Below are 24,604 nucleotides of genomic sequence, written 5' to 3' on the forward strand. Positions count from 1 at the left end.
TGAGGAGGAAGAGGAGGAGGAGGAAGAGGAAGAAGCTGCGGCGGAATGTTTTGTTTTGTTTTTCAACACTTCAAACACGACTTATTGAGTCAGGAAACAAAAACGAACAAAACTGGGCTGAACCCTCCTGCAGCATCACGGTTTTTTTTGTAATTTGACACCAGCCTCTGGCTGATATCTGTTAAAGACGGCGAGGCTGGTGTCAAATTACAAAAGGCTCGACAAACAACATCTGGACTTATAAATCATCTAGGGGGGGTAAAAATAGGAAAATGAGCTTATAATAAACCTTTTATTTTGGCCCCTCAGCAGAACAAATAAGAGTCTCCTGCTTTTATTTTGTTAAGCGTGACGGAAGAGAAAGTGCTGGATTGTGAAACCCTGAGCTGATTTAAACCCTCGAGACTCCTGCTGGATCGCCTCACTTCCACCTTGTTTGGTCCGAGGACCGCCCCCCCCCCGACGGCCCCGCCCCCCCCGGGGACCGCGAGGCTGGTGTCAAATTACATGTCCACAGTGAAAGGTTTTCATTAAGGGGAGGGGGTTTATCTAAACCTGAGCTTTGAACGCCACCAGGAGGAAACCTGGTGGATGTGCTGGTGTGTCGTCCTCCAGTGGGTCTGGCCCCGCCCCCCCACACACACACCTGGCCCCGCCCCCCCCGCCGCCTCAAGGCGCAAGCTAACGGGTGTGACGCGGCGGCGTTGCATAGTTCCCTAAAAGGCTTCCTGTTCCTGCACAAGTCCGGTGAGATGAGGAATTAAATACTTGAGGTTAAACACGCGGCGTTAGCGGAGAGGAAGCGTCCAGCCCGTCCGCCGCCGCCAGTTATCTTTGGTTTTGAGTGCCGACGGGTCGGTTAGCGGCGGCGGCGGCGGCGGCAGCGTAAAAAGACGTTTTAAAAACCGGCTTCAGAAGTCCGCCTCTCCCGCCGCGTCCTCGTCGAAGCGGAACCTTTTGGCGTGCGAGTGTGGCGACTCCAGGAAGTTCTCCTTGTCCTCCAGGTCTTCGGGCGGCGCCGCCCACTTGGCGCCGCAGCTCCTCTCCCGGGGGGGGCGGGTGGCGGCGGCGGCGGCGGCGGGGTCGGGGCTCAGGCAGAGCTGCTGCTGCCACAGCCAGGGGTGGCTCAGGCACTCGGCGGCGCTCGGACGGTCCCTGTGGAAACACACCGGCCCACAGCGTCAAGACGCGTTCTGCCACCCGGTGGCACCGAGAGGTACTGCAACCGGGGAGCTTAAAGTCTCACTGAACGTTGTTTCAAAATAAAGTTCAGAATCACCAAGAACTAACAAATTACAGCTGGACCAGGACTTGTACCAGCCGATGGTCACTTCTCAATCATTTCCAGTTGATCAGAGTTTCACTCTATTTGATTTCTTTCATGTCACTCAGTAACAGTCGGTCGTCGTCTTCAAAAGAAAAGATCAAAGCAACTAAGCCGTCGACTAAATTTAGTCTAAAAACGTAGAAATTAAAGTCTAAAAACGGAGGAAGTTTGAACCTCCTGGACTTTTGTGTTCATTACCGCGACCTTTAGGGGGTCAGGGTTCAGGACTGGAATCAGGGATCAGGACTGGGCTCAGCTCTACCCCCCCCTCCCCCTACTCACTCGGGGGCTTTGACCAGCAGCTTCCTGATGAAGTCCACGGCGAGCTCCGACACCCTGGCGAAGGCGTCCCGGCTGTAGTCCACGTTGACCTGGGACACGTTCAGGTACGTCTCCTGCTTGTCGTCGCCGGCGAACGGAGACTCGCCCGTCACCAGCATGTAGGAGATGACCCCCACGCTCCTGGAGGGGGGAGGGGGGGTAGAGGGGGGGGCAGAACGAGTCCACAATCAGCCGGGAGGCTCTTTAAAAAAATGCCGCCGCTGTGCGCGCGGGGAAATGGTTGTTCTGCACATGCTCAGTAGAGAACCACGTTTCCTCCACACTGTCGTGACTTGGCGCTTTTATTTTGACAGTCACCGTCACGTCGATCCAACTTGGCCACAAAAAACGACGCGCCGTCACTTGAAACGTCGTCGTCAGACCAGAGCAACGCCTCGCCTGGATTTTACATTAATTCTACTTTTTTTTTTGTTGCTGCGGACGATTTAAAAAATAAGAAATTAAACGTATTTTTCAGCCACAGTTTGATTATGATGGAGATAGATAGATAATTACTTTATTCATCCCCGAAGGGAAATTGTCTTGTTGCAGCAATCTGGTACATACGAATATTATAAAATACAATAGAGTAGAAATAAAAGTAAAAAATAACAATATGTGTGTATAAGACATAAAGTAAAACACAGAACGGAACATGGGCACTTAGAAATAAACAGGAGATCAAAGTAAGATCAATAGATAGCAAGGTGCAGTGGCAGAGCCATTAGAAGTAGGCATTATATAATAATAATAACAATAATACACATAATAACAACGTGTAATAGTGTATAATACTCGTGTATAGTACTACTAATAATGGTAGCAATAATATAACTAACAATATATATACACACTCATCTCATCTATTTTTCTCTACAAAAGAACAGCTGGCACTTCGCTGGTTCGTTTTGAAGAAATAGAAATTTATCATTCATACTTTTTGTTTTCTTTGCGAAGAAGTTAAAAATAAAAAAATTAAATCATAAATCCAATTTTTGGGTGAGAAAGGTGAGCTCATGTTTTGACTGAGGGAGGACGAGTCCCGACGACGGCGAGACTCACCAGAGGTCCGTTGCCGTGGTGATGGGCTCGTAGTTCAGGATCTCCGGAGCTGAAGGACAGAAGAGGAGGAGGAGGAGGAGGAGGAGGAGGAGGAGGAGGAGGAGGAGGAGGAGGAGGAGGAGGAGAGTCTTATTGCATCACCTGCTGACTCAGCAGGCGTTTCCCTCGCTCACGTCTTTGTTTTGGGCTTTTTTTTTCCTGTTTACCGACGGGTTTTTAGTGAAAAGCAGCTGACGTGTGTCTGCCGGAGGAGGGTCATGTGACCGGGGGGGGGGGCGGAGCCTAAGGAGTGAGTCACGCTTCACCTTACCCACATACTCAGGTGTGCCCAGGATCTCCCGCAGCTCCCCCACCGCACCCAACCGGCGGGACAGGCCGAAGTCCACGATCTTGATGTCCCCGGGGGGGGAGGGGCTGGTCAGCAGGATGTTCTGAGGCTGGGGGGGGAGGTAGATATATATATATATATATATAGAGAGAGAGAGAGGTAGAGAGAGAGAGGTAGAAAGAGAGAGTCAGGGTTGGAGGAGAGTCTCTCTCTCTCTCTCTAAACACAAAGTTCATGGAAATGTGCCAAACACACTTAAAAAGAAAAGGCGGTGGGAGTGTGATGGTGTGATCAGTGGAGGGTGGAGGTGGTGGTGGAGGTGTGGTGGGGGGTGAGACCAGTGGGGGGTGGAGGTGGAGGGTGGTGGGGGTCAGACCTTGAGGTCCAGGTGCACCAGGTTGCTCTGGTGCAGGTGGTGAACTCCCTCCAGGGTCTGTCTGATGAGACGGGTGATCTGAGGCTCCGGCAGCAGATCGTCTCCTGCACACAAGTCGAAGATCTCTCCTCCCGCCGCACTGGGGGGGGACAGGACGTCACACACACTGGTCAATCACATGGGGGGGGGCTTGACAGTTAACCTCCTGACCAACTAGTACCAGTTAACCTCTTGACTAACTAGTACCAGTTAACTTCCTGACCAACTAGTACCAGTTAACTTCCTGACCAACTAGTACCAGTTAACCTCCTGAACAACTAGTACCAGTTAACCTCTTGACTAACTAGAAACAGTTAACTTCTTGACCAACTAGTACCAGTTAACCTCCTGAACAACTAGTACCAGTTAACCTCTTGACTAACTAGAAACAGTTAACTTCTTGACTAACTAGTACCAGTTAACCTCCTGAACAACTAGTACCAGTTAACCTCTTGACTAACTAGAAACAGTTAACTTCTTGACTAACTAGTAACAGTTAACCTCCTGACCAACTAGTACCAGTTAACCTCCTGAACAACTAGTACCAGTTAACCTCTTGACTAACTAGAAACAGTTAACCTCCTGACCAACTAGTACCAGTTAACCCCCTGACCAACTAGTACCAGTTAACCTCCTGAACAACTAGTACCAGTTAACCTCCTGACTAACTAGAAAGTTAACATCTTGACTAACTAGTAACAGTTAACCTCCTGACCAACTAGTACCAGTTAACCTCCTGAACAACTAGTACCAGTTAACCTCTTGACTAACTAGAAACAGTTAACCTCTTGACTAACTAGAAACAGTTAACCTCCTGACCAACTAGTACCAGTTAAGCTCCTGACTAACTAGAAAGTTAACATCTTGACTAACTAGTAACAGTTAACCTCCTGACTAACCAGTAACAGTTAACCTCCTGACTAACCAGTACCAGTTAACCTCCTGACTAACCAGTAACAGTTAACTTCCTGACTAACTAGTAACAGTTAACCTCCTGACTAACCAGTAACAGTTAACCTCCTGACTAACCAGTACCAGTTAACCTCCTGACTAACCAGTAACAGTTAACTTCCTGACTAACTAGTAACAGTTAACCTCCTGACTAACCAGTAACAGTTAACCTCCTGACTAACCAGTAACAGTTAACTTCCTGACTAACTAGTACCAGTGAACCTCGTGACTCACAACTCCAGCAGCAGCACCACGTCGTGGTCCGTCTCGTAGGCGGCGTGCAGGTTGACGACCCGGGCGCAGTGGCGCGCCGCCTCCAGCACCGCCATCTCGTGGATGACCTCGGCCCGGCAGTCGCGGCCCCGCCTCCTCTTGCGGAGGAACTTGGCGGCGAACACCTTCCCCGTGGTTTTCTCCACACAACGCCGCACCACCGCGAACTTCCCCCTGAGACACACGACGATGTTAAGATTCTACAAGACATGCAGGAGCCGCTTGTACCTGCAACACACACACATATATATATATATATACACACACACACACACGTATATATACATATACATACACAAGTATATATATATATATACACACACACATATTTATATACACACACAAACACGTATATATATATATATATACATACACATATTTATATACACACACACGTATATACACATCCATATATATATATACACACACACACACACAAACACGTGTATATATATATATATACACACATATTTATATACACACACACACACACACACACACACACACACACACACACACACACACACACATATACAAACACACACACACACACACCCCCCGCCCCCCCCCGTAGGACCAGCAGAGTCCTTGGTTGACTCTTATCTCGTTCTGAACACGAGGCCGGCTGCTCGCTAAACAAACGTCTATTTTCTCTCCTGAGTTTAGTCTCAGGAGTTGAACCAACGCCCCCTCACAAGAACGACCTTTCAGCGTTTAGCCGCTTTATGCAATTAATTAAGACCCCCCCCCCCCCCCCCCCCCGCAAGGACAACAACGAAAGGAAACATTTTTAAAAAAAAGAGAGAGAGCGAAAATCCAAAAATAACGGCTCTACAAGAAGCAATAGGAGTGAAGGTTACACTTAAACAACAATGGTGCTGACACACACACACACACACACACACACACACACACACACACACACACACACACACACACACACACACACACACACACACACACACACACACACACACACACACACACACACACTTCCTGTTATTACCAAACACAATAATACTGCTGCTGCTGGAGGCTGATTCCCATGAACACTTCGTCCTCGAGGTGACAGGAAGTGACATCAGCACTATGTCAGAAACCAGAAGCTCCAGGTAGGACAGGTGGTGACGGAGTAAAACGGTGTGGCAGCAGTGGAAAACTCCACCGTGTCAGGAGAAATGACAAGTGGAGCAGGTGTGGGTGTGGTTTGCATGTTTTGTCTTCGCCTCAGTGACTTCCTGTCAGACTGATCCAGACGTCCTGGTTGGACCAGGATTCTCTGGTCGTCCAACCAGGAACATGGAAACACTGAAACACGATTCCGGTTCTCAAGACTGATGAATCTTCACGTCGTTCATAAAGACACTGCGATCTGAACGACCTCAGCACTTCTCAGCCGTACGACACGGACCAATAAAGTCACGTGTGCAGATTGTAGATGAAAACGTGCGAGTCAACGTGACTGTGTGTAAATAAAAACTTGGTACTTTTGTTTTGACGGTCCCCATAATAAAAGTCTAACTTGGTACTTTTATTTTGACGGTCACCGTAATAGTCTAACTTGGTACTTTTATTTTGACGGTCACCGTAATAGTCTAACTTGCTACTTTTATTTTGACGGTCCCGTAATGACAATCCAACTTGGTGGTTTTATTTTGACGGTCCCCGTAATAACAGTCTAACTTGGTGGTTTTATTTTGACAGTCACCGTAATAACAATCCAACTTGGTACTTTTATTTTGACAGTCACCGTAATAACAATCCAACTTGGTACTTTTATTTTGACAGTCACCGTAATAACAATCCAACTTGGTACTTTTATTTTGACAGTCACCGTAATAACAATCCAACTTGGTACTTTTATTTTGACAGTCACCATAATAACAATCCAACTTGGTACTTTTATTTTGACAGTCACCATAATAACAATCCAACTTGGTACTTTTATTTTGACAGTCACCATAATAACAATCCAACTTGGTACTTATATTTTGACAGTCACCGTAATAACAATCCAACTTGGTACTTTTATTTTGACAGTCACCGTCACTTCACTTTCACTTCACACTGCACTTCTATTGGCTGGTTAGTTCAGTGTTTTTCAACCACTGCTCCGCGGCACACTGGTGTTTCCTCCAGATCTCGTCACACTGACCAAGGCAAGGTCATCAACTTGGGTACGACGGTAAGTTTAACAGGTCACAACCACAGGTACCACAAAGTCCTTCAACAATGTTATGCTGCATCTTTTCAGGATGATTGTGTGTCTTTGGATGATGCATGAATGACACAAACCACAGGATTGACGTGGAGGGTGATATTCTAAAAGTACTCAGACCGTGGTTGGGTCCAGTGTTGGAGAGGGTGATATTCTAAAAGTACCCAGACCGTGGTTGGTCCAGAGTTGGAGAGGGTGATATTCTAAAAGTACCCAGACCGTGATTGGTCCAGAGTTGGAGAGGGTGATATTCTAAAAGTACCCAGACCGTGGTTGGGTCCAGTGTTGGAGAGGGTGATATTCTAAAAGTACCCAGACTGTGGTGGGGTCCAGTGTTGGAGAGGGTGATATTCTAAAAGTACCCAGACCGTGGTGGGGTCCAGTGTTGGAGAGGGTGATATTCTAAAAGTACCCAGACCGTGATTGGTCCAGTGTTGGAGAGGGTGATATTCTAAAAGTACCCAGACCGTGATTGGTCCAGTGTTGGAGAGGGTGATATTCTAAAAGTACTCAGACCGTGGTTGGGTCCAGTGTTGGAGAGGGTGATATTCTAAAAGTACCCAGACCGTGGTTGGTCCAGAGTTGGAGAGGGTGATATTCTAAAAGTACCCAGACCGTGGTTGGTCCATTGTCGTCCCTCCAGGACAGCAGGACGCCGTCACAATGTGACACGGAGCCGTGAAAACGTCTGACGCCACCTCAGGATGAGGTCAGTCTCTCTCTGGTAATCAACACTGAGACGACTGAAATCCAAACCTCTGACTAAGTCTGTACCGACACTTAATCTCAGAACCAACACGAGCAGCGTACCGTCGTTTGGCCGATCGGGGCGTCGCACAAACACGACTCACGGCTGCTTTGTGTTTTTTTTTTTTAACTGAAACCATTTATCAAGTTCCCATAATAACACCTACAGTACATTTAAGAGCTGCTTCCGCCTCCGTCTGAACAGAGGAACAGGAAGCGTTCAGAACCAACACCTGCCCAGCGAGGCGAGTCTACCCTGCACAAGTTTGATCCACAAAACCAACAGTGAATTCCTGAGCGAGTTCGACGGAACGTCTCGGCCCTCGTTTGACATTTGAGTTCAATTCATCTTAATGTCGGGGCCTAACACAACAAAGCTCAGTCACACGGAGCGCCAGTGATTCACACGCTTTAGAGAAAAACAACATGGCCGTGCTCTTCACCCGGAGTGGCGCCTTTATTCACATCGTTCAGTCGAGACGCTTCAGAGAAACTGGAGCCGAACAGAGAGACGTCACGCAAAACACATCGCGGATCTGATCGTATTGAAGGTCGTGTTTCACTTCATTATTTCACACCTGCTGGCCACGGGGCCGGAATCAGAGACACGCGGAATAAGAAAAGAAATAGAAAAATCAAGGGAAAATTTCCCACAGCCAGAAAATTGCTTGTATTGAACACAAATCTTATCGTTGTTGTATTCAACATTACTGCATGTTCACACACTGACGTGAAGCGTCTTCTTTAGATTTGAAATCAATGAACTGTCACAGTTGATCTCTGGTTCTTGCGCCATTGATCACTCAGTACATCCGGTGTTTGGCGGTGAAAAGGTTCACGGGACGTCTGTCGTGAGGCGAAGGTCCGGTAAACAACGACAGCTGCTCACGTTCTCAAACTGCTCCTCCTCTTACACAACATTTCACTTTGTGTCGCGGCCGAACATGTTCACTCACGTTTCCTCGATTAAAGAGATTAATCGAGACCAACCGACAGACTCATAGTACGAACGGTTCCTTGTTAGACTTAGACTTTCTTTATTGTCATCGCACAGTGAGGAAACTGGCAACGAAATGTCGTTGCTTAGCAACCGGTAAAAAAGGCATTAAAAAAACAACGTATTTAAATATATTTTTAAAAAAAAGTAGTGCAAACAGTCAAACATTTAAAATAAGCTGCATGTGAACGATAAATAAAAGAGCAGGATGAGAAATGAGAACGCAGCAAGAAGGGAACTGGAATTTTTTTTTTTTTTAAAAGACGCAGCAAAAAAACAAAAAAAGCCGGAGATAAATACATTCTCAGAAGTGGTTCGAGCCACTTCGGCTTTCTCAAGTGTGGTTTCCACATGTGCAAGGCTTCCTTCCTGCCTGCAGCGTGACACAGCGTGTTCTCCGGGTGACACGTTACTTCAGAACACCACACCTCCAGCTCTTCCCCACACAACATCACCCGGCCTGCTTGGATGGCAAATTGCAGTTGAGTTTGTACACTGTAAAGATAAGTACCTGTTGAACATTTTAACAGTGGCTTGTAAAAAAAAAAAAAACTCTAACAAGGAAGTGGACCCAGACTGTTGAGCAGATCCAGTTAATGGAGACATTTGACTCGCATGCCGAGATTACAAAGATCCCAGTTTGAGGAGAAATGGACAATATGTAAGAACAGCGACAGTGTAAATTCAACCGAGTGAGAAGAGACGTGTTGACAAAGACACATGTGACCCTGTGAGTTTTGGAATCTTTTCCCCTGCAATTTAATTTACCGTAAATTAATTTACTGGGCCCTAGGCCCGGCCAACGCCGGGGCCCTTTTGTAATCCGTCCTCCGAAGGAGGCCCCGCACTCATTCGGTCACTCTCATGACCGTGTCAGAGCGCTGCGCTGCGGTCACGAATCACTAGCTAATTAGCTGGTTTTGACGCCGTTTTTTCAAAATAAAAGTCATTAAAAAAAAAATAATTTAAACTTAAAAAATGATCATTAACCAGTCTAGAGGACCGTGGCCGCCACGACGGGCTTGAGCCACAGTTTACGAAAGTCCAGGCCGCAGGCAGGTCCCTTTGTAATTCGTGAACCCCCGTTAGCATGCTAGCAAACATTGTCTGATTGAGCTGAAATTTGGTAGGTGGCCTAATGGCAGCACTGCAGTCACGAATCACTAGCTAATTAGCTGGTTATGATGCCGTTTTTTCAAAATAAAGTCATTAAATTTATTTTTATTTTTTTAAACTTAAAAAATGATTATTAACCGTTCATAGCCACCCCTCCGACGGGCGGTCTTTCGCGAGGTCCCGACCAATGCTGCTTGCTTCTTTAATTATATATTTTTATTTTATTTTTTTATTGTATTTGCTTTGATAGGTTTGTTCTTGTATTTTACAATTGTTCAAAAATAAATAAAAAGTAAAAAAAAAAAAAATTATAATTACTCGGAAGAGTAATCAGAATGACACTCAGTAATCTGTCCTGCAGTTTTGAGATAATCTTGCTAACAGACCTACAGATTAACGTTATTAAAAATGATTCATATGTTAAAAAAAAAAGAAAGAAAAGAAGATGACTCGGCCTGGGCGGTTGCCATGGCTCGTACACACCGAGCCAAAACAAAGCTCCACAGTGGCACGCTCAGCGCGGCTGCAGCTCCAGGGTCCAGGGTCCAACGGCGGAGAGCAACTTTATCTGAGCCACGCCGTACAAGCAAACACACACATTGCCAGACACAACGGGGACTTTGGGTGAAGCGTACAGTGCGGCGCTATGAGGGGACGGATAAAGGACGCGTTTGTCCCGGGCCAGAGAGACGAGAAAGTCCTCTTGAAATGTTGCCGTTGTTCGGAGGTGACGGGAGGTCAAGGGTCAGCGCCGCGACTGTAAACGTGTAAACGGAGACGTTCCTCTCGGTGAGGCAATGTTTGAGAATAAACCCGTGTTCAGTGATCACTTGTTCACTCCGCGGTGCATCGCGGTCGACAAAGTCAAAATAACATGTCAAATATTTGAAAAAAAGTGCAATTGAGCACAATTCAGAAAGAGCTCTGGTATTCGGGACATTTTATAAATACATTAACACCATCTGCTTAAAGTCCCAGTGAAATGTAAAACACTACTTTGCAGAAGACGATAGTTGGGGTTCTACTTGTAAGGTTCCTCCGACTCTGCCCCTCCACTGTTGTCGCATAACAAAGTTATTTGAATTTTGAATCTCCAGCCGACGAAATCGGGGGAATCCTTCTTCGTGGGCGGAGCCTATGTGTGACATCACGAGTTGTGCAGATCTCCATCTGTTGTGTTTATATCGGCTTGTTTCCTCTTAAATATCCACGTTTTTGTGTACAAGTTATAGTCTGTGTTTTATGAGGCTTGATGAAAGATTGAGCCTGGAAGAGACCGAGAGAGGAGAAAAGGAGCACGGGGGGGCTAGCAGCTAGCGGGAGCTGCTAACTCGGGCGGCTAGTAGACGATCAAGTAATACCTGGACTAATCTTTGGTGATTCCAGTCATAAAAGCTCTTCGACATGCAAAAGTCAGGAGCCTCAAAGCCTCTTCGTGGTCAAAACTCTGATCCTCCATAATGTAAACACAACTTGGGCGTGTGCACAACTCGTGATGTCACTCTTATTGTCAGAAGCTCCGCCCAGCAGAGGAAATAGCGCCGTTTATCGGCTATTTTCTCGCAGATTGCCGTGTTTTAACATTTTACCCTTCAGCCAGTTAGCAGGAAAACGTTCTAGAAGAGACACCAGAGGGTTCTGGAGGTGGAATCTTCATTTCACTAGGACTTTAAGCGCATTTATCCCAAATCACAATGCTCCGACTACAGTAAACAACATTACTGCATGTATAACTAATATCCACATGAGAAATCCATGTCTATAAAGCGGTGGTGGATAATCTCAGCTGCAGGGCTTTACAGTCTCCCCTCATACAGCTTAACTTTATCCTCATGCGGGCAGAATCATCATGTTGACAGATAAAACAAAGTGCTCGACATCATTTCTCATTCCGCCCCGGCCTGTTTGATCACATTCGCAACTTTCTGACCGTGAGGCAGAAGGACGGAAGTGTTTTAAATTGCCTTGGGAAATCAAACGTGTGCTGGAATCTCAAGTTAAAATGACGAATAAGGGAAGTATTCCGGCTCGAGAGGCCACACGGTTCCTCAATAACATCAATCGATCACCGATCAGGTCGAAAACTTTTCCTAATTCGGGACGGTAAAACCCGGTGCTTCCGACGGGTCCCCGGTGCTCTCACCTGCCCAGCTCCCCGCTCATGTCGTACAGGCTCTCCAGCGGCTCGGTGCTGATCGGGGTCTGGATCTCCCCGAGCAGCCCGGCGGACGGTCCGCCGCGGCTGTCGAGTCGCCTCCGGGACATCGCGCCTCTCTCCTCCTCCCGGGGGGCCGGTTAGACCCGTGTGCGGAGCGGTGGGGGAAGAAAAAAAAAAAACAACAACAAAAAAACAAAAACAAAAACAAACCAAGGAGGCTTGATACTGTTGGTTCCTGGAGCCTCGGCGGCGGTTACATGGCCGCGTCAAGCCGGGCCGGGTCGCCCTGCCGCCGGGTCACTCCGCGGCTCACTCCGGTTAGCTAAACTTAGCTCTTCGGCGGCGATGCGGCTCCGCTCCAAAGTGAATTAAAGCGGGGTTTTTTTTCTCCCGAGCCGGGAGGGACGCCGCTCCGGAGCCGAGCGAACTCACTCACTACCTAACGACGGTTATTTTGTGTTCAGAGGGGAAGCGGAGCGGGGAGCCGCCGCGGCCGTTGGGGAGCGAGAGGAGCGCGACTGAGAGGAAACCTCTCCGTCATTTTCACAGCCTTTCTGTTTGACACCGACACGTCACCGCGACGTCACGGCGCAACGTGACCGCGCGCGCGCACTGGCGCCGGTTTGAAAAAGGGGAGCGCGAGCGCGTCCAGCCAAACAATGACGCTTCTTCTTATTAAATTACTACGAGTAAACTTTAGTTTAAAAAAAAGTTACTGGTTACCGTGAAGTACGTCAAGAGTAATTGTTGGTGTATTTACTGTGGACACATATATACATTAAAAAATGTGTACGATTATGTGGACATTTATCTGAACATGCGTAGTGTTTAGTTTTAGCTTTTAATTTATCTATATATATATACTGAATCTGTATCTACAGATTCAGTTTTCACTTCCCATTTATTGTATTGTGCGTATTTTTTTTCTGTACCTGGCTGCTCTGACACTTTAATTTCCTTCCAGAGATCGTTTTCCTTTTAATTTTTCAAGATTAATAAATTTTCTTTAATCCCAGCTTCAAACATGTAAAATAAATCCAGATTAGGAAACAATTGTGTAATAGACCTGTGTATTAAAAAAAAAAAAATTCAAATATAATTATGTAGGCAGAAGTCGGTATGATGTTTCTCTTCGCTGTAAACTATCTGTAGTAAGATAACATCAATATAACATTAAATTTTTTTATGAAACATTGTGGGATAAGTGTAATTAACCCTTGGATGCACAACCTCCCAGTTCCTACACTTTTCCACACGTGGGGTCAAAAGTGACCCCCAATTCAAATCAATGCGTTTTGGCGATATACTGGGTTGTTATTCTTCAAAATCTTTAAAACAAAGAGTTGCAATATTTTCATATTCTTGGTATTCCTCAGAAAACATGTTTGTGACATGAGGCCATTTGCATTTTTAGTTATTTTTTCATTAATTTGAAGAAATTGCAGTTTTTGTACCACGACCCCACTCGTCCTCAAGCAGTTCCTCTGGAATCTTAATTCTTAGCAACTCTGACTGTCCCACTTAAACATGTGATGTCATCAGTCTCCCCACCCTGGAGGTCAGTTCTACCCAGCAACGTACACGTAAGTATTATCTCCATTTATGAACTTATTTTTCATTGACAGATTATGATGTGTGATGAAATTAGTGATTAAATGTGGAAGAGTGGGGTCGTGATACGAAAACTGCAATTTCTTAAAAGTTATGAAAAATAAATAAAAATGCAAATGGGCTCCTGTCACAAACATGTTTTATGAGGAATACCCAGAATATTAAAATATTACAACTCTTTGTTTTAAAGATATTGAAGAACAACAACCCAGAAAATTGCAAAAACGCATTGATTTGAATTGGGGTCACTATCGACCCCCCTTGTGGAGCGAGTGAGGTCGTGATACAAAAACTGCAATTTCTTAAAATTTATGAAAAAATAAATAAAAATGCAAATGGCCTCATGTCACAAACATGTTTTATGAGGAATACCTGGAATATGAAAGTATTACAACTTTTCATTTTAAAGATATCGAAGAATAACAACCTGTGGGGTCATTTTTGACCCGACGTGTGCATCTAAGGGTTAAACCCAGTACAGACATGAGCACATTTAAAAAAAAAAAATGAATAAAATAATATAGTTTGGGGGCAGATTTGAACCAGGAATCAGTTAAAACTACATGGACTTAAAGTTTAACAGTTTATTTTATTATGAAACATGTTGGTTGACGTAGGAGCATGCGATCAGTCGTTAGCTGCCACGTGTCTCGATGGATCCTTGTATTAGATGTGCGCCGCCATTATTTGGCCGCCGGGTGGAGGGAGGGGAAGTTTTAGAAACCAGTACGGCGACACCTCTAACCGACCGGGCGAGGAAACGAGAAGCGGGTACACGGCGCGAATCAGACGGTGCCCTCGAAAACCACAAAATCGGCATCTCCGTATAACCGAGCAACAATTTCCATTTGTTGTCTTTTTATTACAATCATTGGGGTGAAATGGAGACACACACACACACACACACATACAGGAGCTTTGCATAGAGTGGAATTCTGAAAACCGGAGCCGGGTCCTGTCAGAAATGGTCTGGGAAGAAGAATGAAAAAGAAAAAAGAAAGAAATTTTACCGATCCTCCGGATGTGAAAGCGTTTGCTGCCCATGCCACAAATATCAAATCCCCCCCCCCCCCCCCCAAAAAAAACCCCCAAAACAAACAAAAAGCAAAGGTGAGATGAGGTGAGATAGAATCCAGAGCAGGCCTAATGGTCGACTTTGCAAGCCCCCAAACCTTTGGTACATTCGGTGCAAAATATAGATATTTATACACACAACAGGACGGACGTGTACATTTATATACAAAGAGACAAACGGGGGGGGGGGGACTGCTCATATCACAAAATAAAAAAAAAACAAAAACAAACAAACAAACAGCCCTATCGGTCGGAAGCAGAACCGTCGAACCGTCGACCCGTTACTAAGATAGGCAGACACGCACACGTTGGGGGGAGGGGGAAGGGGGGGGGGGGGGGGGGTAACGAAAAACAAAAACAAAAACAAAAAAACGACCGACGTCTCGGGAACATGCTGCCAAAAAGACACTCGGACAAAGCAAACGCCGTCCCGCTGCAGCGCCCCCTGCTGGTGCTGGTGAGGTGTGACAGCGACAGGGTTCGACGTAAGGCTGCCGTCACCAGCCCACCCCCCCCCCCTTTACCCCACCCCCACCTTTTTTTTTGTTTGTTTGTGTTTGTTTTTATTAGCCGTATCCTCATGCAAAAAAAACCCCAAACAAACTAGTCAGGACAGAGTTGCACTATTTCAGGCATGCAATATCGAGCTAGAACACAACGCCACCGAGGAGCGTCCGCCCGGGCCCAGGCTCACGGAGCTGACCGGGCGGACCCTGCATGCATTATTGGACTGGGGGGGTGGGGGGCGGGGGGGGGGGGGGTGGAGGGGGGGTGATAGGAGAGTCTACCTCCCTATCTCGACCCCTATGGTCTCACTCCAACAGGTACTCTGTACAGTAGGTGTACTCTTGCATGCACCCCTTAGAAAATGGGTCCTGGGGGGGTTCCTGGAGGGGGGGGGGGGGGTCCTGGGGGGGGTTGTGCACGTAAGAGTAAGAGAAATGTTTCTTCACATGCTTCTGGAGACAAAACAAGTGGACTTGTTGGCCACGAGTTCCGAAGTCCCCCCAAAAAAAAAAAAAAAATGTCGGTTTGGCCCCCGGGGGCCTCGTTCACAACGCCGCCGTGGACTTTTAGTTTTTTTTTTTGTTTTTCGTTTTGAAGTTTTGAGTCCCACAGTTCAGCATTCGGGAGTTTAATACCACGCTCCCAGCAGTTTCACATTCTTTTGATTTGTGACACACAATACCTGGTCAAAGCTTTTCCTTTAAAGGAATAAAACTCCCCTTAAAGTGACAACGTCTCGCCTAATGGGCCGGAAATTACCCAAGAGGCACTAGAAACAAACAAACAAACAAACAAACAAACGAGAAAAACAACAAGAAAACAAAAAAAACCATCGCGCTGCACCCTGATCAGGTACCCGGGTGGACAAAGGCCAAGTTTGGTGCCAACATCCGATGACTTCCTCTTGATAGTTCGTCAAGCATCCATGTCTTTCACCCCCCCCACCCCCCCCTAACCCCCCCTCACCCCCCCCATGTTCATAAAGTTTCCTCCTCAGGGTGAAACACTGAAGGTCCATACATTCATCCTGTGACCCTCCCGGAGTCGGAGGCCATTACATCCATTAGAGGACGGGGGAGGGAGGGGAGGGGGGGAGGGGGGGGGGGCATGCGTTGTTTTTCTGGGACTGTGTTTCTTTGACTCGTCTTTTACCTCCGGAGCTCCACGGTAACGGTTGTGACCCACTGACGACCTCCGTCTGGCGTTTAAACGGAGAAAACAAGTGTTTTCTTTTTGTTTTGTTCTTTTAGTGTGTGTGTGTGTGTGTGTGTGTGTGTGTGTGTGTGTGTGTGTGTGTGTGTGTGTGTTGGTTCTAACACAGTCCATTTGCAGGACGGACACAGTTTTCAGGTCCATAGAAGAAAAGAACAAAGAAAAAAAAAAAGGGGAGTTTGGTGATGTTTTTTTTGTTGGTTTTCTTTGAGCAGCTTGTCTTTGATGTGCAGGTCAAAGAGGAGGAAGAGGAGGAACAGGAGGAGGACGAGGAAGAAGAGGAGGTGCCAGAAATCCAGTAACCAAGAGATAAAGCACACGTGTGGCGAGAAACAAAACAAAAAACACCAAAAAAGAAGAAGAAGAAGATCAAAGAAATGGAGCCGTACAGCTCTTCAGTCCCATCCAACGCAGGAAGGCCGAGTCATGGGGGGGGGGGGGGGGGTGTCAAAAAACAGCTGAGTCATCCATGGGACGGGGTTCTAGTTGCCTTTGGAGGATATGCAGTTGTATGTCTCTGGGTGGTTCCCCCGGGGGGGGCGGGGCTCCGGTGGGAGGCGGGGCTCCGGAGGGGAGGCGGGGCTCCGGCGTCACTCCAGGCCGAAGGTGCTGGTTTCCTCCACGGCCGTCACCAGCTTCTCGTAGAGCATGGAGAAGGACGGGTAGGGCGGCAGGTCCAGACGGTTGAAGCAGGTGTGAGCCCTGTGGAGACACAACGTAGGGCTCAGGCCTCCATCGCGCCAAACGTTAACTCCTCTACCGAGAGGAACGGCGGCCTGGTTCCTCACGGCCGGTAACAACATATACAAAGATAGGAAAATATAAAAAAATAGAAATGAAAAGCCCAAGAATAGAAACATGTCACCAACTTCTATGAGGTGGTTTGGTTGATCCATATCAAAGATCTGCATGGAAGCGTGTTGCTTTCATTCTGAATTAATGACAGAATTATCTCAGAATTATGAGATGAAATAAATTATAAAGAAAAAAATTGGCTCTGTTTTTCTGAATTGATGACATAATTAGCTCAGAATTATAAGATAAAATAATTACAAAAACATTCGTTGTTTTATTGAATTTATGACATAATTATCTAAGAATTATGAGATAAAATAATACAAAAACATTCGTTGTTTTTCTTAATTTATGACATAATTATCTCAGAATTATGAGATAGAAGAAATTATGAATAAAAAATCAGTTGTTTTTCTGAAGTAATGACATAATTATCTCAGAATTCTGAGATAAAATAATTTTAATTTTTTTTTTTGTTTTTCGGAATTAATGACATAATCATCTCAGAATTATGAGATAAAATAAAATAAAATAAAATAAAATAAAATAAAATAAAATAAAATAAAATAAACACTACAAGCACGATGTGAAAACCGAACAGGTCCAGAAGAAGAGGATGTTTGGTGATGCTGTAGAAATCATCATCAGAGGTGGCGAAAACAAACTTTAAGCAGAAAACACACCTTTAAATTCAACGTTCATATTAAGATGAACATAAATCCAACATAAAAGCCAAAGTTCTGACGACATCATGAAGTTTCCCCGCAGAGGCCCCAACAGATCTCTAAATATTTGTAGTAAAACGAGACGTGTGTTTAACGAGGCTCCCCGCTGGGACGCTGGGTCGGCGTATGGCGGCGGTCGTACCTGGGTAAGGAGGTGATTTTCCCCCACTTCTCCACACAGAACCTGCGGGGCCCGTTGCTGCCCCGCAGGGAGGCGAAGCCCTCGTAGGGGATGCTGGAGGTGCCCGTCACAAACTGGACACGGAGGTCAGGAAGAGAAGAAATAGTAACCGTTTAAGCATTAAAACAAAAAGAAAAGTTACGTTTTTCTGTTTTTTGTTTTGTTTCTAATTGTGCAGGTCTCTGGTTTAGTACCGTGAGCGGCCACTGGGGGGCGGCCTCCCACCTACCTGCAGCAGCCTCAGCCTCTGCTCGTTGTTGAATCTCTCCACTGCCGCCCAGAACCAGCGAATCACTATGTGGTTGTCATGGTAACCTGAGGAGGAGGAGGAGGAGGAGAGGGGGGAGGGACGGCGATGATGCATGAGTCAGACGAATGAGGACTGAGGCCTCGCTCTGTCTCCGCTCGTGTTTTATTTATTTATTAATTTCTTTTCCTAAATGGTTAATGTTTAATGTCCGGAGCAGTTTGGGCGAATCAGTCGATCCGTCTATTAAAAGAGTCGGACGCCGAGTCGTCAGTTTGACTCCCGGCTGCTGGCGGCCGGACAAACGCATATTTGGCCCCGACGCTTTAAAGAGCCTCTTAATGTGATCGGCCATAAAACGCTGGCAGCACAAGACGGATTACAATAATTACATTGCTTTAATGGTACGTTCCTCTCAGGGGCTGGGAAGTTTCGGCATCGACCCGGAAACTTCCCACTGGGAACGTGGGGAACTTTCAATTTTCATTTGTGTTGCATGAAAATCGACAATATCTTTTCTACACAACCTGGAAAAAGTTGAGATTCAGTTGAGCTCCTTACAATCAGAAGTAATGCAACTTCTAAATGATTTAGTGGCCGACTAAATCCCCCCCCCCCCGAGATCTGAGCCCTGATCGGGGGCCGAGTCCCCCCCCCCCTCCAGCTCCACACACCTCCTCTGTACTCCGTGTTGTTCCTCCAGTCGGCCAGGTCGATCTCCGCCGTGCCGGCGATCACCAGCTCCAGCTCCCTGGCGTCAAACACCGACACCAGCCGCACATCCACCACCTGGCCACACACACACACACACACACACACACACACACACACACACACACACACACACACACACACACACACACACACACACACACACACACACACACACACACACACACACACACACACACACACACACACACACACACACACACACACACACACACACACTAGTCAGACAAACAAAGTGGTTGTGGTTGTTTGAGGTGATCCGGATCGCAGACAGACTCTTCACACCAAACATCCATCAAAAGTAGAACCGCAGGTTATTAGAGTACGTCCGTTGGGTTTCACGCTGGCGCTCGTACGGAATATTGGATGTGGCAGTGGTGAACTAAAACCATCAATATATTATGATATTACATCCATCCATCATCCATCCATCCATCCATCCATCCATCCATCCAGGAGGCAGCAGTCTAAGCAGAGTTGCCCAGACTTTCTTCCCCCCAGACTCTTCCAGTGGCCCCCAAGGGGTTCCCAGGCCACAGAGGGACATAGTCCCTCCAGCGTGTCCTAGGTCTGCCCCGAGGCCTCCTACCTGAGAGACATAGTCCCTCCAGAGTGTCCTAGGTCTGCCCCGAGGCCTCCTACCTGAGAGACATAGTCCCTCCAGAGTGTCCTAGGTCTGCCCCGAGGCCTCCTACCTGAGAGACATAGTCCCTCCAGAGTGTCCTAGGTCTGCCCCGAGGCCTCCTACCTGAGAGACATAGTCCCTCCAGAGTGTCCTAGGTCTGCCCCGAGGCCTCCTACCGGAGGGACATGCCCGGAACACCTCCCTGGGGAGGCGTCCCTCCCAGTCAGCTGGCTCCTCTGGATGTGGAGGAGCAGTGGCTCTCCTCCGAGCTCCTCCCTGGTGACGGAGCTCCTCACCCTATCTTTAAGGGTGACGGAACTCCTCACCCTATCTCTAAGGGTGACGGAACTCCTCACCCGATCTCTGAGGGTGATGGAGCTCCTCCCCCTATCTCTAAGGGTGACTGAGCTCCTCACCCTATCTCTCAGGGTGACGGAGCTCCTCACCCTATCTCTAAGGGTGCGCCCAGCCACCCTACGGAGGAAGCTCATTTCAGACCCTTGCATCTGGGATCTCGTTGCTTCGGTTGTGACCCAAAGCTCATGACCAAATTTGAGGGTAGGAACGAAGACCGACCGGTAAATTCTTCACCACGACGGACCGATACAACGTCTACATAACTGCAGACGCCGCACCGATCCGCCTGTCGATCTCACGCTCCGTCTTTCCCCCCCGACTCCTGAACAAGACCCCCGAGATACTGGAACTCCTCCACCTGGGACAAAGGGTACATGTATCAAACGCTGGCGGCCTTTTTAACAGTAGATCTAATGTGACACGAGCCGAACGCTCTAAATATCGTCAGCCACCACTGCAAAATGTCACGGGTCAGTCTGAGTTTGACCTGGAGCCAGAAAACAAAAAAAACCAAAACGTCTTGTGACGGTGCTGAGTCACTGGCGTCGACGGAGCGACTCCGTCGAAGACGTGAGGCGGCGTAAAGAAGGAAGTCGTTCAATCGCTTCAGAGGACCACAGGGAGACTCTCCCGTCAGCTTTAATCATTCTTTCTCCTCATGGTGGCTATTTAAAGGCACTTTTGAGATTTTTATAGGACAACTGGCTAAATTTGGCTCCTTTGATTCACCTCAAATGCAAATTTTTGGTATTTTTGCGGGAGGAAGACAGGCAGGATGAGGCCTGAGCTCCCGCTCTCAAAACTCCTCCTTCACCACGGGTCACACCTCGTCTCCGGACTGAAGTCCTGGACTCCTGTTCCACAACCAGGGTTACGATCCTTTGAAGATCAAAGAGCTCCTCACCTCTGACTGGACTATGAAGGTAAATAACCGTCGCTTCATGGTGGAAGCAGCTTTGTTTGCCTTTACAAGCTTCAACTTGACTGGGATGACTGAAGCTCTGCCAGACTGTTTGTATTCCCGACATGTTTGTTTGTTGTTGTTGTTGTTGTTGTACCTCGTAGAAGCCTCGGACCAGGCTCTCCGTCTGCTGGGCCACTCCTCTCTCGATACGCCACTTGACCATCCGCTCGATGTACTCCTTCTTGTTCTTCTCCGACACGGGGATCCCGGCCCCGCCAGGCTTCAGCTCCCGTTCCGTGATCTGCGGAGCCACAGCCTCATTATGCCACCGACAGTTAACCCTTTAAAGGACTTCAAAGTGATGGGGGGAGGGGGGAGGGAGGGGAGGGTCCCCACACCTGTCCAAACACCTCCTCGTTCACAGTGAAGGTCAGGTCCAGCATGTCCTCGATGTCGTTGTCCTTCATCCACTGCAGGCTCTGGTGAAACTCCTCGTCCAGGAACTCCAGGTCGCTCAGGTCACAGGGGCTGCAGGGGTCACATGGGGGTCACATGGGGGTCACATGAGGGTCACATGAGGGTCACATGGGGGTCACATGAGGGTCACATGGGGGTCACACAGGGGTCAGTCATGGGCTATCCGACTCAGTAAACCATGGGTGTATCCTAATAGTCCCTCCTATCTCCTAATAGTCCCTCCTATCTCCTAACAATCCCTCCTATCTCCTAACAGTCCCTCCTGTCTCCTAACAGTCCCTCCTATCGCCTAACAATCCCTCCTATCTCCTAACAGTCCCTCCTATCTCCTAACAGTCCCTCCTATCGCCTAACAATCCCTCCTATCTCCTAACAGTCCCTCCTATCTCCTAACAGTCCCTCCTATCGCCTAACAATCCCTCCTATCTCCTAACAGTCCCTCCTATCTCCTAACAGTCCCTCCTATCTCCTAATAGTCCCTCCTATCTCCTAATAGTCCCTCCTATCTCCTAACAATCCCTCCTATCTCCAAACAGTTCCCTCCTATCTCCTAACAATCCCTCCTATCTCCTAACAGTCCCTCCTATCTCCTAATAGTCCCTCCTATCTCCTAACAGTCCCTCCTATCTCCTTTACAATCCCTCCTATCTCCTTTCTTTAATTCCTTTAGGAAGCCTCCTAACATCTTTCTTTAACCCTGTGATGTCATCCACGGTGGTAATCATATATATGTGTGTGTCGTGTGTGTGTTGTGTGTGTGTGTGTGTGTGTGTGTGTGTGTGTGTGTGTGTGTTGCCATCATGCTTCAATAGGATTAGTTGATCTGCTCTCCATGTAAATGATTTATTCAAAATGTGAATCATTACGACCTCATTATACCTTTTTGAACAAAAAACCCAAATTCACCGTGATGCTCTCATTATCTCTGATTTTATTGTATAATGTGTGTGAGTGTGTGTGTGTGTGTAGTGTGTGTGTGTGTGTGTGTGTGTGTGTGGTCGGATACGTGGCTTCTGTATTTTGATGTGCAATATGAATATATTATATTTTGACTTTCAGCTTTTAAGATTTCCTCTTTAGGTCTCAGCACTTTGTAAAATTAACAAAAAAACAAAAAGAAAGTAGAATCAGATTTTTATGCTCCGTCACAAATTTATCATCACTTCAGTTCTGTCAGCTCATTAGACATTGTTTTCTCTTTTTTTTAAAATAAATTTGTACTTGGATTTTTCAGGGTGAAGTTAGTAGGCCAGTTCTGATATTAATCCTCATGTTATGTTCATAATTTCATATCTTTGATTTAGTCGTAAGACTTTCTCTTTAGATATTAATGTATTCACTGTTTATTCCTCTGTATTTAATACTCGTATTAAATGTTCCATTTACTGTAAGTTATTACTCTGTTAAGCGTTTCAGAGCAGGAAGAATGAATGTTATTATTAATGAGGCTTTTAAAACAATCATCCTGAAACATAAAACACAGATTATTGACGTTCACTGTTACACGTTTGGCAGAAAGAAGTGAAATCTGGTACCAAAGTGTTTAAAAGTACAATCCTTGTTATGTTTGAGTCACTTTATGGGTCGTAGTTTCCAGGTGTAATTATTATATTACATCATTTTATTGTGGTGAAATGTTATAATAAGTGTATAAGAGGAGAGGAGGAGGAGGAGGAGGAGGAGGGAGGAAGAAGAGAAGGAGGAAGGAGGAAGAGGAGGATGAGGAGGAGGAGCAGGAGCAGCAGGAAGACGAGAGGAGGAAGAGGAGGAGAGGAAGGAGGAAGGAGGAAGAGGAAGGAGGAAGAGGAGAAGGAGAAGGAGGAAGAGGAGGATGAGGAGGATGAGGAGGAGGAGCAGGAGGAACAGGAGGAGCAGGAGGAGGAAGAGGAGGAAGAGGAGCAGGAGGAGGAGGAAGAAGAAGAGGAGGAGGAGCAGGACTCACATCCGGAGCAGTCCCTTGTAGAAAGGAGGAGCAGGAGGAACAGGAGGAGCAGGAGGAAGGAGGAAGAGAAGGAGGAAGAAGAAGAGGAGAAGGAGGAGGAGGAGGAAGAGGAGGAGGAAGAGGAGAGAGAGAGGAGGAGGAGGAAGAGGAAAGAGGAGGAAGAGGAGGAGGAAGAGGAAGAAGGAGGAGGAGGAGGAAGAGGAAAGAGGAGGAAGAGGAGGAGGAGGAGGAAGAGGAGGAAGAGGAAAGAGGAGGAAGAGGAAAGAGGAGGAAGAGGAGGAAGAGGAAAGAGGAGGAAGAGGAAAGAGGAGGAAGAGGAAAGAGGAGGAAGAGGAGGAAGAGGAGGAGGAGCAGCAGGAGGAGCAGGACACTGTCACAGTCCGGTAGCAGTCCCTTGTAGAAAGGCCTGGTGAATGAAGGCGTCCAGCAGGTACTGGTGGACCAGAGCCAGACCCAGGATCCGTCCACTGAACCGAAACCTGGATAGAGACCAAGTGTTGAGGGAATCTAGAGCTTCACCTCTCATCTGCTCTCTTCTCCTCTCCTCGTCATTTTCCTCTCATTCCGCTCTCATCTCTCTTCTTCTCTCATCTCCTCTCATCTCCTCTCATCTGCTCTCTTTCTCCTCTCATTTCTCTCATCTCTAGTCTGCTCTCTTCTCTCATCTCCTCCTCTTCTCCTTCTTCCTGCTCTCTTCTCCTCTCATCTCCTCTCATCTCCTCTCATCTGCTCTCTTCTCTCATCTCCTCTCATCTCTCTCATCTGCTCTCTTCTCTCTCTCTCTTCTCCTCTCATCTCTCTCTTCTCTCATCTCCTCTCTGTCTGTTCCTCTCATCTGCTCTCTTCTCTTCTCTCTTCTCCTCCTCTCAGCTACTGCTCTCTTCTCTCATCTCCTCTCATCTCATCTCATACCGCTCGATCTCCCTCTCTTCTCCTCTCATTCTCATCCGCTCTCATCTCCTCTCTTCTCCTCTCTTCCTCTCTTCCTCTCTCTCTCATCTCCTCTCTTCTCCTCTCATCTGCTCTCTCTCCTCTCCTCTCATCTGCTCTCTTCTCTCATCTCCTCTCTTGCTCCTCTCTCTGCTGCTCTCTTCTCTCATCTCCTCTCTTCTCCTCTCATCTGCTCTCCTCTCTTCTCTCATCTCCTCTCTTCTCCTCTCATCTGCTCTCTTCTCTCATCTCCTCTCATCTGCTCTCTTCTCCTCGTCATCTCTTCATCTGCTCTCTCTCATCTGCTCTCTTCTCCTCTCCTCTGCTCTTCTTCTCTCATCTCCTCTCTTCTCCTCTCATCTGCTCTCATCT

The 24,604-nt window shown here is 47.1% G+C and overlaps 2 protein-coding genes across 2 annotated transcripts in view; both read right to left on the reverse strand.

Moving 5' to 3' along the window:
• Window positions 1-672: 672 nt before the first annotated feature.
• Window positions 673-12,440, reverse strand: stk17b (serine/threonine kinase 17b (apoptosis-inducing)). Its single transcript, XM_080498517.1, has 7 exons — window positions 11,899-12,440; window positions 4,639-4,851; window positions 3,415-3,553; window positions 3,021-3,147; window positions 2,711-2,759; window positions 1,610-1,789; window positions 673-1,155 (listed from the first exon to the last, which is right to left on the reverse strand). The coding sequence occupies exons 1-7, from the start codon at window positions 12,018-12,020 to the stop codon at window positions 912-914; spliced, it is 1,074 nt and encodes a 357-aa protein (XP_080354643.1). The 5' UTR covers window positions 12,021-12,440; the 3' UTR covers window positions 673-911.
• Window positions 12,441-16,907: 4,467 nt separating this feature from the next.
• Window positions 16,908-24,604, reverse strand: part of hecw2a (HECT, C2 and WW domain containing E3 ubiquitin protein ligase 2a) — a gene marked incomplete at both ends in the record, with an annotated part of 34,298 nt that continues 26,601 nt past the window's right edge. The window contains 6 exon segments of the mRNA XM_080498102.1: window positions 16,908-17,019; window positions 17,980-18,092; window positions 18,248-18,333; window positions 18,940-19,054; window positions 21,038-21,184; window positions 21,282-21,411. Of these exon segments, the coding sequence (XP_080354228.1) occupies window positions 16,908-17,019; window positions 17,980-18,092; window positions 18,248-18,333; window positions 18,940-19,054; window positions 21,038-21,184; window positions 21,282-21,411 (703 nt within the window).

The sequence above is a fragment of the Blennius ocellaris genome, assembly GCF_963422515.1.
Source record: "Blennius ocellaris genome assembly, chromosome: 6".
In the NCBI taxonomy this organism is placed as follows: domain Eukaryota; kingdom Metazoa; phylum Chordata; class Actinopteri; order Blenniiformes; family Blenniidae; genus Blennius; species Blennius ocellaris.

What these genes read in the sequence shown, in the direction of transcription:
- stk17b (XM_080498517.1), bottom strand. Translation starts at nt 12,020, where the DNA reads ATGTCCCGGAGGCGACTCGACAGCCGCGGCGGACCGTCCGCCGGGCTG. An exon ending in TGGTGCACCTGGACCTCAAG is followed by an intron (nt 3,148 to 3,414) that starts GTCTGACCCCCA and finishes CTCCCCCCCCAG; the next exon opens with CCTCAGAACATCCTGCTGAC. An exon ending in ACCACGGCAACGGACCTCTG is followed by an intron (nt 1,790 to 2,710) that starts GTGAGTCTCGCC and finishes TCCCCCCTCCAG; the next exon opens with GAGCGTGGGGGTCATCTCCT.